The sequence below is a fragment of the Mauremys reevesii genome, linkage group 1 (genome assembly GCF_016161935.1).
Source record: "Mauremys reevesii isolate NIE-2019 linkage group 1, ASM1616193v1, whole genome shotgun sequence".
NCBI classification, from domain to species: domain Eukaryota; kingdom Metazoa; phylum Chordata; order Testudines; family Geoemydidae; genus Mauremys; species Mauremys reevesii.
The window spans coordinates 182,489,593-182,504,499 of NC_052623.1; the positions used below are offsets into that span (position 1 = coordinate 182,489,593).

At 37.0% G+C, this 14,907-nt stretch overlaps 1 protein-coding gene across 20 annotated transcripts in view; it reads right to left on the reverse strand.

The window, feature by feature from the left end:
• ROBO1 (roundabout guidance receptor 1) overlaps window positions 1-14,907 on the reverse strand; it is a 1,025,913-nt gene that overhangs the window by 19,598 nt on the left and 991,408 nt on the right. For all 20 annotated transcript variants that reach the window (XM_039532354.1, XM_039532376.1, XM_039532316.1 and 17 more), the window contains 5 exons: window positions 14,073-14,408; window positions 11,437-11,544; window positions 8,766-8,910; window positions 7,304-7,555; window positions 2,645-3,054 (listed from right to left, as the gene is read on the reverse strand). In XM_039532354.1, the coding sequence (XP_039388288.1) occupies window positions 2,645-3,054; window positions 7,304-7,555; window positions 8,766-8,910; window positions 11,437-11,544; window positions 14,073-14,408 (1,251 nt within the window). The remainder of the gene's footprint in view (window positions 1-2,644; window positions 3,055-7,303; window positions 7,556-8,765; window positions 8,911-11,436; window positions 11,545-14,072; window positions 14,409-14,907) is intronic.

Genomic DNA, 14,907 nt, shown 5'->3' on the forward strand with positions numbered 1-14,907 from the left:
TCTCTAGTGTTTGTATTCAGAAAAATGCAAAAAAAAAAAAAACCAAACAACCCCAATTCATAATACTCTTTTGAACATTGCTAAGTTTAATTTTGTTACGTCAGTAGTATGTAACAATGTCCATTCCAAATAGTTATACAAAAGGATGAAATTGTGGCCCCATTTAAGTCAATGCGAGTTTTACCAATGACTGCAATGGGGCCATGATTTCACTCAAAATAACTAAACTACCTCCCCTTCTCTTTCTTCATGATGAACAGCCATGTTGAAATAAAGGAATGCTAAAAGTTTGAGTGGAAATTAGAAATGAGAAAGGAATCTTGCAGCTCTGTAGAGTTGGTGAGGACAAAACTACAGTAATAGAATCCCAGTGTTCTGGCTCTAGTGGCTATACAGGGTTGGCAAGATAGTCACAGATCTCTTTGAACTGTGGCAGACCTATTTATCAGCTGACACTACCCCTTTGGTAACCACGAAGCCTACTTAGATCACTGATTATTCATATTCAATTAATCCTGGTAGCTAATAGTGCCTGTGCTCCAATATGAAATATTTATTACATATCGAGTGTTGACCAGCAGAAAAACCAAGTGTAGTTTGTTTGTAATCTAATAGAAGTTTCTGAAATGATAGGTTATAAATTATGATGCCAAGCCAAGGGCAGTTCATCTCAATTATGCTCCAAACAGAGACTGATGATATTCCCCAGTATAGTAAATGGCAAATAATTATTTAAAATGTGATTAAATGTATTCTTAAACATATAACACCTAGAAAATAAAGTGTTAAAGGTGAAACACTCTACTTTTCACATTCCAGTAGACATGGATAAACTAAAACTCTCATATGAAGAGAACAAAAAAACCTGGGATCATGTACTTTACAGGGAGGACATGAAAAGTATACAAAATAATGCATTTTAGAGAAAGGGCCAACTGGAAACTTCTGTTCACCCTCTCTCATAATATAAGAAAAAAAGGCATTTAATTAAACTAAAAGGTAGCAAAATTTCAAAATCAGTAAGAGGAAAGAACAGTTTTATGTAACCTACAATTAGATTGTAAATCTCCTCGCCACAATGTGTCATTGAGGCTAAAAGCTTAACAAGCATAAAAAAGAAACTGGATGTTTATATGGATAACAAGAATATCCAGAGTTATAATAGCAAATTCTAAACAGACAAGAGTTTTTGAAAGGGTCTAAACCACCATGCTTCAGGAAATAAACCAATTGTAAGAAACTTCCCTCAGGACATGTTATCCCAAACTGCCTGCTTCTTCTGGACTTCTTGTGCCTTCTCCTGAAGCATTTGGTATTTGGCCACTGTAGGAGACAGGATACTGGACTAATACAGTATGATAATTCCTGTGTCCTATACATATGATGTGCATACGGGTGATTTTGCACAACAGAGAAATTTAAGATTGAGCTTTCTATGTTTGATTTCTTTTCTTAGGTACACACTATACCCTTACATCCTTATACTGCAAGAGTAGGCAACCTATGGCACACGTGCCAAAGGCGGCACGTGAGCTGATTTTTAGTGGCACTCACACTGCCCGGGTCCTGGCCACTGGTCCGGGGGGGCTCTGCATTTTAATTTAATTTTAAATGAAGCTTCTTAAACATTTTTAAAACCTTATTTACTTTACAGACAACAATAGTTCAGTTACATATTATAGACTTATAGAAAGAGACCTTCTAAAAACGTTAAAGCGTATTACTGGCACGCGAAACCTTAAATTAGAGTGAATAAATGAAAACTCAGCACAGCACTTCTGAAAGGTTGCTGACCCCTGTTATACGGTAACATTTAAAAACAAAGACAAAACTGTTCAACCATTTTAAAGTTTGCAAATGGCTCCCAAATGGAGTTCATGTAACTGCATGTATTTTCAGTTCAGAGCACATTAGCATGCCTGAGTTATAACAGTCAAAGAATATGGATGATAATGTTGTTTTTATTCTTGTTTTTTCTTCCCCTCTGACAGACCATTGTCCACACAAGCCTTTATCCTTATCACTGACCTGTCCCCCAACCCCTTCACCAAACTCTAAGGGCATGTCTACACACTCCTGTTTGAAGAGGACTACATTAATGCAAACTAGGAGCCTTTTAGTTCGTGCCTGCAGCATCCACATGGGGAAGTTAGACATGACCTAAGGGAACAATAATAATTTCAGGGGCATTTGAATTTTAAATCAATTAGAGTTTTTTTTCCCCATGATTTAGCACACAGGTTTCAGTTTTACAGCCACATCTCTGACAACTGATTTTATGTAAAACAACGTTTAGCAGCAATTAAATTTAATATAGTGAATTGGACTGTTTCATTTAAAGTCCTTCCCCACCCCGCAACCTGGAGATCTTAAGCAGAGTTAACTGTCTCCCATTTCACTTCAACAAATAATACATTACCTGCTGGAAGAGCCATAGCGTAGGAGATAATTATGTAGGCATGCAAGTCAATTTTCTGAGCATGCTGAATTTGTATGAATTGGAACAAAAGACTGTGATTCATTGTTAAGTTATTTAAGAAATTCAGGGACAACCTTTGGATAAAAGACATGGTATGGTGGCAGTTTTTCTTTTTTTTTTTTTTTAATTCCCAACCAAGCACACCGTGCCTTTATGAGACCTCACCTCCTGCTGCATCCTGCACTTGACGCCTTGCTACTTTAAGACCAGCATATTCTGCTGCTGCAGCAACAGCCTGTGCAAAATCTGCATCAGTAAAAAATGATCCATCAGAAGAGCTAACACTGGACCGGCCACTTGAGATGTTGTCTTCTTCTGAGGCTGAGCCCCAGCCATTAATCATGGATCCTGTTACAGAGCTTTCCAAATCCCCAACACTCGAGGCAGGTGTCTGCTCAAGGCCACGCAAAAGGAGCCTTCTGTTCTGCATCTTGGCAACCTCTATTTCTGCCTCATCCTCTTCCTCTTCTGGTGCATCAGTATCCATATCTGAGACAAGGGGTCCTGAAATGTAACCATAGGTGTGTGGTGGAGAAATAGGCCTTGGAGGGGGTGGAGGACTCACAGGCTGACGTCTGCATGTAAACACAATGTTAGAAATTGTTATTTCATTTTCACAAAATAACCAGGCCAAAACAAAATATCCTGGTAGAATCAGTGGAATATTTCTCTTACATGCCAACCAATTTGTTTTGCCATTTAAAATTCCCAGGATTTAGATTTGAAAGTAGCAGGATTTTACTTTTTTGCTGTAATCAGAGATTACAGCTACAAAACCAGAAATCAACCAAAAAAAGAAACTGGCCTTTGCTTATAGTACTTTTCACTCCCAGTCTAATGAAATTGTGCTCGCTTATGTATAAATCTCCTTATGTTTCATAATTTAGTTCATGTTCAGTTAGGAAAGGGAAGCTGACAGTTTAGGACACAGTTAAAAAAATTACATTAGGAAGTGCACATCTGTGAATGTGAGCAAAAGGTGTGATTGTATATTACTTTTGAAGCTTGCTATTACCAGGGACAATAGGCATCTACAACCAAGCAGACTGCTCCATAAACTACACTTCTTGGGATTTGTTCCCCACTTATTCCAAACATAGGATTGAAACTGGTCTGGAAGAGAGAATTATTCAATATCATCTATATCTAGCTTTTGGGAGCAGCCAAATATTTCTATATTGTTCTTGTTCCTAAATAATCAGTAACAGAGCTGCTAGATTCAAAAGTTAAAGGACTCTGGGCATTATGGGATCAATGTTCGGTTCATTTAATATTTTGATCTGCAGAACATTTATTTTAATGTTGCTGATATTGTCATCAGTTTAGCCCCAGTGCTTTTTAGTTGCCATTTACCCAAAAGGAAGATATGCTTAGGGAGGGAATGACCAGACTTTTGGCTTCTTTCGTCACTAGGGTATCTGTTGTTCGCTCTTGACCAGAATCTGGTTTGCAAGATTTCCCAATGTTTTCTATTTCTCATGGTTTCCAACCCATCAAATTTTGCTTTATCCTTACTTCAGCAAAATGGCTCTCTTTACAAAAATGTTAATTTTCATATTTTTGGCTAGCTAAGTTTTGCCTACCCGCTCTTGAAAATGGCCAGGTTTTGCTTTTAAGAAATTATGTATCTACACAAATGTTTCCTTAAAAAAAAAAATTAAGTTCTCGTCTTTCACAACAAAATGCAGAACTGAATAATTACCATTTCCTTTAAAATATTTTACATATACTTCTACTTGTTGCCTTAATTACAGAAGGCAACAGAAGCAGTGACAATTAGAGATATTTTAACCAAATAATCATTTAATAGAAATAACAGAGGCCATAGCTGAGTTAAAAGAAGCTTTATTCACCTTTGTATACCGTCTCATCTTGTCTAAATTATATTGGTTTAATGTGGGGTCTTGGCAAGATGGGTCCTTGTAGTATATTTGTCTACCAGTCTTCCTGTTATCTGGGTTTTGTTACCAAGACACAGGCAACTGTTTACAAACAGAGAGGGTTCCTGGAAAATCAGCTTGCTCACTAGCCCATAAAGATAGGATAACTGAGAATACGGGCATATTCATGGACATATAGCAGCATTTCTTTCCTTTATCCAGCACTGCCCTAGATTACAGTGACTCTGGCTTTAACATTCACAATGTCTCCTATCTCACTATGCTTGGCCATTCTTCCAGAGCAGAGATTTCTATTTCAATCTGCTGTAACTGTGGAAAGCTGACCGGACAGACAACATTACTGCACACAATCATCATCACAGAGAGAAATGTTCCAGCTGCCTGATTCCTGTGGCCCACAACACACAGCGTGGCTGTAGAATCATTACAGAAAGTATTAAAGACTGGAGATGAGGGAAGCGGGGAGAACAGGAGATGGCCCCCTCTGTTAAGTAACCTTTCCAAAATAGACTGGAATTCAGAGACTAAAGCTACACCAACCTTGTAGATACATTTCAGATTATAGTATTTTAGATATAATCTTCACTACAAAGCTACATGCTCAACTTATTTCCCTGTCAGATACTTTTATTATTTGCAATGATGAATATTTTCAGTTAATCAAAAAATCTTAGTACTTAAACAGAAGCATGTGTGAGATAAATGTGTGTGTGGGGAGGGGGAGTAGATCCCTTTTATAGGCACCTAGCCAGCCAATAGCTATAAAATCCCTCTTAGTAGCTGTTCTCTAATTCCCAAGTGCACCTTCCTGGGCTCTCAAACTGGTTCTGCACTTGTGGTGGCAGCATCTACAAATCCAAGGTCAGAGAAAAGCTGTAACCTTGGGAGTTTAATACAAGCCTGGAGTGGCCACTATTAATTTTTAGAATCCTTGCGGGCCCCCACCTTCTGCACTCAAAGTGCCAAGTGGGGAATTAGCCTTGACACTGTGCAATTTGAAATAAGTGTTCTCAATTAGAAAGCCTTGTCACTCTCCATGTTCCAAGTGTAAACTTCCTTCCAGTACATACTTGAAGTGCTGAGCACACAAAAGCCAACTTCTCAATGTAAGAGGTCATAACTATGCCAGTAGAGTGGAAGATGCAGACAGGCAAGTCTTGCTGATCATGCAAGAGAAGTTATACAATACAGTGTCTTTATTTTAATAAAATAAATTAACATATCAAGTAGATAAGAGAACACTGGAAAAGCTAAAGACACATAACCAAGATAGCCCAACTGCATTGTGTTTCTTATAAGGCTGAGTCACTAGCAGCTTTGCAAAGAATAGAGGCAATGGCATTTATCCTCTAGTGATGTTTATCTAACCACCTTTAATAACAGCAAAAAGATGTGTAGGATATTTCTTCCATTCATTACATAGCAAATCCTTATACCCTAGCAGTTCAGTGGTGCATCCTTATAGGCACATCTCAATCATATTTCCTTAAGTTTTGTGATACATCCATGGTGGCCACCTCCCACTCCTTGTGCTGAGGGAAACATTCTAGTTTCCAGGCTGTTGCCCACTGGATCCTCTTCTTTGCACAGAAGTGCACCACACTATTTAAAACAGAGAAACTGAGGGTCTGGGATGTGCTACCCAAAGGAAGATTGAGCTGACATCCCCCCTTCTCCAATGGCATACATGGAAGGGAAAGAAGGAATGAAAGACACGAGGAGGAAGAAAGAACAAGATGCAGAACATGACACAGGGTAAAAGTTACAGGACACCAGAGTAGGGAGGAAGAAACAGGAACACTGAGGAAACATGGGGGGATAAAATTAAAGGCAGATTTGAAGCCATTTTCAAAAAGCAAGGGTAAAGTACCAGGCTTGGCTTTACAATACAAAAGGGCAAACTTAAAAAAAAAGCTAGTAGACATTCTTTTTCTGGGAAACACACTATAAAAAGCTACATTAACAAAATCAAATTCAAGGAATTAATTCATCAAGATGACACTTTAGAAAAATATTGCTTTGAAATAAGCCCAGGAATAAGAAATATGAAAAATTAAGAAGTGCTAAACTGATCTTTGGAAAATAAGCCTAGAAATTCTTGAAGATAATAAAAAATGAAATAAAAATGACTGGAATATTAAAAGTCTAATGGTTTATCATAAATTTAATATATATAAGCTAATGTGTGTGTGTGTGTGGGGGGGCTCTACAAAGAATATGTTCCTGGGTACAAAAGCTCTATTATCTCAACAAAACAGCAAGCTAAACAAGTGTCACATTCAGTCAGAATTCACTTTTTTTTTCATAGAACAGAAGCTTCAAGGGTGCAGTAAACTGAGAAAGGAAGCAAAATTTCTCTGGAACAAATATAGATCTTATTAATGTCCATCTTTCTTGAAAAAATGAGGGAAGGTGGGAACATGAAGGACATTTCACAAGCAGTAATTTACTGCAGTAGGATTTATGAAAGGAGGAAAACCTATAGGTTATATAAATTATATATTTATATATATTCATACACATTGGTGACAAGTTAATTGCACAGTTACTGTGAAATAATGCAAGCTATTTTATGGTAATAATGCAGTAAATCTATTGGAAACAATGGAACTGTAATTATATGGTAAATTGTGTTAACGATACCACTTTAGTATCCTGATGACTGTGCATTTAACTTGTGTCAGCACTGTATGTAACATAAGATGATATACTGCATTTCCTTTCATGTTACAATATTAAAGCAACTTAATTACCTTGCTCTAAGAATATACATAGTCAAATCTTCCCAATTTGTAAATTATATATAAGCAGAGTAAATATGTTGGGTGAAATCCTGGCCCCTTGAATTCAATGGGAGTTTTGTCATTGGCTTCAGTGGGAGTGGAATTTCATCTGTCACCTCTGCATGTTTGCAGCAACATACCTCCGGTCAGGTTGGTGTTGCATGTGGCCTATTTCTTCCTGACAATCCTGTAACATGGGCTGTAGTTCTTCTTGGGGTGAGGGTGTTAGAGTGGCAGTGGACTGGTGGCTGTAGGAGACAGCTGCGGGAGAGGAAGCTGCTCCTCGGACTGGAGGTGTAGGACCTCGCTCTTCATCTTCTTCTTCCTCTAGCTCATCCTGCTGTAGATACATCCTTGCAGGCGGCACTGGACATGGAATTTCTTGGTCATAACTAAGAAACAGGGTTTTTTTTTAAAAAAAAATGACGACTATAGCTTAAATTAAACTTGTTTGATGCAATAAAAATAGATCTTATATACATATACATAGCCAGACAAAAATCACACTTCTTATAAGTCCTCTTCTCATACAGGGCTAGGGGAAAGATCCTGATTCCACTGAAGTCAAAAGGGCTTTGCCATTGATTTTAGTGTGGCCAGGATTTCATTTCCCAATTATCCCATGAGACCTGTAGGGTCCAAATTAGCTGCTAGGTTACTAATATGGGTATTAGGGCCAATCAAAGAACAGACAAATAATATTTGGTAAATATATTATTCAGTGAATATTATTGTGTGTCAATTTATTTGACAAACAGTAGTCAAGTTATAGAACTGGTTGGATGCTACTAAACATAATTAAATGGATAAATTATTTAACAAATGACTCCAATATTTGTTAAATAAAGTATTAGATGGAAAATATTCCACCAAATGTATTAAATGCAGATTTAATAAACATGAAGATCTGGTCCACAGAATCTACTATACATTATTCTAGCTCAAATGGTCAGAGATTTTCAAATTGTTAAAACTGTGGAACTATTTGCTTTCTGGATCTTATAATTACAGGCAAAATGTCAAGAACGAGGCCATGTCATTTCAAGGAAACAACAACTTAACCACTGGAATATTTGTATTTAATTTTAATTCTTTTAAAAATATTGAGTACGTTTAGTTAAATCCAAGGGATAAAATCCTGGCCCTATTATCTCAATGGCAAAACTCCCATTGACTTCATAAGGAGCCAGATTTCATCACAGATCTCCAGCTGTCTACAGATATTGAACTGGTCTAATCTAATCTAAGATTACTGTGCTGCAGAATTTATTCAACAGGTTGTGTATTATATTGCTAAATATGGCCCCTCATTGCGTACAATGCAAACCTTTGTGGTCACTTCATTCCCCCATGGAAAAAAAGAAAAAACATGCTAAAATCCAAACAACACAGAGCATCAATTGATAAAGATGCATTGACAGAGGCACAATACCATCAAAAGCCTTTTTTGTATTTTAATAATACTGTATGTAGCTCAGGAACATCCAAAGTGGATTGAAGGAAAACTTCATTACCACGTTGGCAGAACACAAATTAAATTAAATCAATTTGAGCTATCTCATCAGCAAAATGATAAAAGGATGACTTGTTCGTTTTTCTTACCTTTCATCCACAGAAAGACTGTACTCTTCACTATTGCTGTGGGGAGGAGGGTGTGCTGGGGGAGGTGGAAGTAGATCTGCCCAGTTCATGCCAGCCTGTTTGGGTACCTTAGGGGTGCGGGCACCCTTCTTGTGTCCTTGACTCCCTAAGAATAAACAATAATATATTTTAAAAAATGCTTTTAATTATCTCCTTTCCCCTAATTACTTTGCTATCTCCCCTGCGGGTGGGGGGGTGGGGTGGGGTAGGAATCAGGAATCATTCCAGCTCCTATTGAAGTCAATGTGGATTTTACCATTGACTTGACTGGGAGCAAGTTTTGGTCCTCTCTGTATACATAACCTCATAATTTCAGTTTCATCGTAAAACCAATTATTTCACATTTTGCTGCAGTTAATTTTAACCAGAAACTTTAATACAACAAGGACAAAACACAGTATTCATAACTTAATAAATAGCTAAAATGCAATAAAACTGTAAATGAATTTTACAAGCAATATCGTTAAGAATGATCTTCCCACAGCTATTAATTACATTATAGATTATGATCTAAAACAAATGAGCTGTAGACATATTTTCTAAAGTGCCTTTCTGTTATTTAATTGCTGGAACCTAAAATACAATAGGATACAGATATGATCTATTAAAGTTCCACTGTTGCATTAAGTCACTGAATATATGCAATTTGTATATGTTCACTGAAATGTTTTAGGCACAATGAAATTACTAATTTTAGTCTGAATGGCAGGTGGAGTTGAAAATAATTGCTGGAAGAACTAAAATAACTAAAAAAAAAAACCCTGATGAAGTATGGTGTGAATGTTTTCAGACATTGTTAATGAGAAATTATGGCTTATAGTAGGATGATGTAGCTTTAACAATCCAGCTTTACCAGCAATCCAGCTTTACTCACCAATTATTCAGGTGCTGCATTTTGACTAGAATACTATCTGTAATCAAAATTAACTCTACATTTTCTCTGTGTTAATTTGTATACTTTGTCATTTTATTATTAACTCTTTGAAAACAGTTATTAGTTTAATTTATTTTTTTTTTAAATGATAGAAATTTTGAAATGATTCTTCTTCATATTAACTTTCTTAGGTAAGCAGAAGTTTTTCTTTCAATATCTAGCATAGTTTACCCTAGCCACATAATTAACGATATTGAAGTTATTGTGTAATTGTGCCACTGTCTCCTAGATTGTGTTCCTATGGACAATATTTCAGCTCATTATTGCTCCACATTGACGGCTATGTACCAGTATGTTTTAGCTGTTCACTATTGTTTTACTGGTACATCAGTACCATATTGTGTCAAGCAAGACCCTAATTGTCCCAAGGAGACCATAATCTGCATTTTGTTCCTTATCCTCCAGTGTGTATGTGTATATATGTGTGTGATATATATACATTAGATTCAGCACAATTAATTTATTGCTCTGGTCACGTTGTTTCATTCCTGCTGGAGTCCTTGGTGTAGGACTATAATTTGTCATTGTTATGAATAAACATATTAAGTGTCAGCACGGTAAATAATATGCCCCCCACTCTTAATTCACATGGGTTCGTATCCCCTGAGAGGTATTGCTTTGTGTTTCTAGTCTGAATGCTGTAGAACTGGGATTCAGAAGATCCTGCTGCTATAGAATTGGGCAAGCTGCCCACTGCCAGAAGGTTCTTTCTGGGAATTCTGGAGGTTTAAGAGGCTTGCTATTATTTGGGGATATCACTATACCCCAAATAAACAGTAGAGAGTACCAGGCAGACCACCTGAAGACAGAAAATACTGAGCCCCATTTACACTAAAACACATTTACATTGCCAGAGTAGTGTTAGGTTAGGATAGTTATTAAGATCAAACACAGGTTAAGAAAAAGGCAATTGAGCCACTCCAGGTGAAAGCAAAAGGTAAGGAAGAACAAGGTTTCTTTGCAAGGAAATCTTTTGCAAAGGGCTCTTTGATACTCTGCATATGAAAGGCACTGTGAGAAACAAAATTCTTCTTTAATTCTCTACTGTCAAAATCTGAATTATCAGTAAGATTAATTTTGATAAATAGTCACTGAGTCGGTGTAAATAAAAACAGGATTTTTTTCAGTTCTTTCAACCAAATTGTATGGTATCAGAGTTAAAAAAATACAGACGCAAAATTTACTGAAATTAGTTTTGATATGCATAAAACAAATGTTCTGGTGTTTTCAGTAAGTGCAATATACACTAACAAAGTAGGGTTTTTTGGTTGGTGCCTAGGGATGGGAAGGGAGTCTGTTGCCTTTCCAGAAAGGGAAGTATGTGGGTTTATATCCAGCTTTCTTTGAAATTCTGAGAAGGACTTTTGTACAGAATTGGCTATTGGGAGGCCAAGATGTCAAACGGTGGAGGACCCAAGATAGGAAATCCAAAGTATACTGCAGTATATGGCTTTCACAATTCTAGATGGCATTAATCAACTAGCCGATACTTTATTTTAAGTAGTAAAAAGGAGGCAACCATAGATTATGGAAGTTAATTCTGACCCAACAGAGTTGCTGTTGTATTTCCTCCAATGGGAGATGTGGATGCTCAGCAGTTCTGTAAATCAGGCCATTAATACTGACTACATATACAGTTCCATCAAATAGAATCATATTTTATTTTAGCAGACTGTAGCTTGGTATGGATATACTCACCAGATGTACTACTGCCCCGATCTGAACTGTTGTAGGACCCTCCTGTATTCTGGTCATAGGACTGGTTGTATGGAATAGTTGGAGCATTATTGTCATTTACTCTGTAATCTGTAGGTTTAATAATACAGTTAATATTCCCTTCACATAAACTATTTCCTGTATATTTCTGCTTCATAACACACACACAAAAAGACCCACTGAACATGTTGATGAGGAAGCATGGGCGGGGGAGAAATCTTTTAACCCTCCCCATATTTGTTTTGCTCCTATCTTTTCCTTTAATTTCTATTACTCACAGGTTTCCAGAGTTTTAGGGCAACTCAGTAGCTACACCAAGAAAAGGTCCATGGTCATTAAGGATATGTCTGCACTGCCCCTGGACACATTGTGGTTGGCCTCTGCAAGCTGAGTTGGGCTTGTGGTGCTCGTGGCTAAGGGACTGTTTAATTGCAGTGTAGATGTTTGTGCTCAAGCCTGGGCTCTAGGACCCTGCAAGGCGGGAGGATGCCAGAGCTCAGGCTACAGCCCCTTAGCCCAAGCCCTGTGAGCCCAAATCAACTGGCATGGGCCAGCTGCAGTTGTCCAGTTGCAGTGTGGACATACACGTAGGGTGAAATTCAACACTAGGCACAGTGCCTGTGGCATGCTCAAGTCCCAAATTCCACTGAAGTCAGTTTACACCAGCAGAGAACTTGGTCCAATGTCTCTATAGTATCCAGGAAGACTGCCAGACAGTGCTGACACAGTTTTTACTATTAACAGCTACAATAACTGGCCTATCCAATTCTGAAGCTTTGGATGAACATTTAATTACAGGGATTTTATTTTTAAATGCTAGATTTGGCAATCAGAGCTACGAAAATTTCTCAGGGATAAAATGTTCATCAGACAATACAATGTTTTCTTGCTTAAGAAATGTGTATAATTTACAGAAGACTTGCAAGGAGATGAGTTGCGTTTCATAGACCAAATAAAATAAAGACATAAACAGAACCATTGGACATATAGTACTGACAATGAAGCACAGCATGGAACTCACCAGAATGGTTATTTCTCATTATAAAAGCTATAGGTAAAATTGTCGGCAAGATGGTTCTGACTTAAGAAATAAGAAATCCAAGATCAGACTATTGACTCATAAAAAAACCCTATACAAAGTAGCTAAGTATCCAGTCCCCATCTGCTGCAGACATGCTTTTGATAATGTAAGCATGGGGAGAAAAAAAAGGAGCAAAATGGTAAATCCCACACCAGAATGTATTCTGTAATAGTTTCTCAGTCTAGCTGAATTCCACACTTCATGCTGAAGCCCTGCATTCCATGTCTGTTTACACAGAGGATAAACAATAATTCAACACTGAAATATGTATATATGACTGTCAGCGGACAATGCTTTAATGGGGTCTTTTCATAGCACAATATGCTAGAAAATGTGCAGCTGTAATATATACCATCTGAAAGAGACAATGTCTTCTTGGTCATAAAATCCAAACATTTTAATTTTGAAACTGAAATGGAATACATAAGGTCATCATAGAAAAGTGAGTGCATAAGCATAATTACAAAAAGATAAACCCCTCACACTACAGCTTGGAGCCAGAAAAAAAATGAATTTTCCCTTTGACTTGGTTATATCAAAAGGCGGTGTCACATTTTATATGGCCCTCTCAACTACTCTGTGGGTAAAAAGGTCTGGTAGGAAATAGATGAAATCAACCTTCTGTAATGAAACGTCTTTTTGCTGGACACATTTTCAATATCACTATGTGATCATACAAGTTACAATGATCTGTTCAAAAAGTTCACAGGTAGAATGGATCCAATTCTTAGGGGCACTGCTTTGCAAATCAGGTTATTAAAGCAGGTTGCACGGTAGCCTGAAGACTAGCAAGAAATCACATACCTATTTCTTCCAAGTCACACATATCACATTGGAGTAACATGCCCCTAAGGCCACAAAAGTACATTCTGATGTTTCAAGTTTACACTGAAATCAATTTATTTTTTAGCTTCTGAACCCATAAACTGCAGTCAGAACAAAGGAAAAAAAATTTCCACAGCATTCCCTCTCAATATGAATTGGAGGCTTGCTAGGTATAAAGCTAAAATTAATTGGATTGGTCCATTTCTGTCCCCAGTGTACAACACAATATAATTTTACACAGTTTGATGTGCAAAAATTCCATTTGTTTACATGAAGATGTAGATTTAATTAGCCTGCCTCTATTCACGACTGATAAGGGGATGTTGATCTATTTAAAATTTAAGGTAGAGTATAATGTGACTACCATGCATTGATCTTATGAATAAAAGATCTTGTCTCTGTCCTAACCAATTAAGTACCTACTATTAAATTTAAATTAATCACAAACTCATATGAAAATATATTTTATTTAATTCTCTTTAAAGTTGCAGCTAGTTATTTGTTATAATAAATTCAATCTTCGAAGGTTATTGGAGTGCTAATTAACTCTTTGACACTGTTTACTGGGAATTTCTAAATCTACAAAGGAATAAGCAAGCAGCACCAGAGAGGTTTACGTTTACTAGTCCTGACAAGCTTTGGATTCCCAGCACCAGAAGGCTGACGATCATCTGATGAATAAACAAGAGTTAAAAAGCAAAAAGCTCTTCACCTTTGTTTAATTTGTTTTGCTCCATAATGTTGTACTGTATGGGTGCAACCTCTTGTTTTTGCTGAACAGAGGGTTTCCAGTGTTTCTCATTTGTATCCCCACTGCTGCTGTTAACATTATTGCTGATGCTTGATTGGATGAGCTGAGTGGTTGCATAAGGAGTGGGCTGCCCAGGTTGGTTGACAAATCTTCCATCCTTTAGATTTGGGCTATTGAAGGTTTTCATCTCATTGATTTTGTTGCTCAAGTCCACATCACCATAAACAGTTGACTCAGGCAGCATCAGGTTTGTTTGCTTGCTTTCCAGCTGGTTGTTGTAATTTGCTATACAATCAGCTAACCACAGGGGGAAGGAAAAAGAAAAGGTCATTCTGTTCAGTTACTCGCTATATTTCATGTGCAATACACTTAACAAATATTTTTGTGCACAACTATATGACCTGATTCTATGCAGCAGAAATGGGGTTGTAATAATATAACTTATAAATAAATAACCCATTGAACTTTATTTACCTTTTAGGTTACTATACAAAAACATGGGTTCAGAGAATTTTGTTAGTTCTCATTTATTTCTCCATATTATACAATTCTCCAGATCCAAAGTAAACTCCTCTGTTTGGCTCCCCTGCAAATTCAGTTCTGCTAAATTTGTCCCTACAATAATGTTTATGTCTTTTCTGTTGCTCTTAGGTTGGCAATATGAACATTTTAATTTTTGGGCACTATCCTCAAAACAATTTTGGCATCTTAATAATTAAAAACACAATTGAGCATACTTAAAACAATTTGTGTGAGTAAATAAAAAACACTTGTTTTGTATTTTTGCTCCAACTCA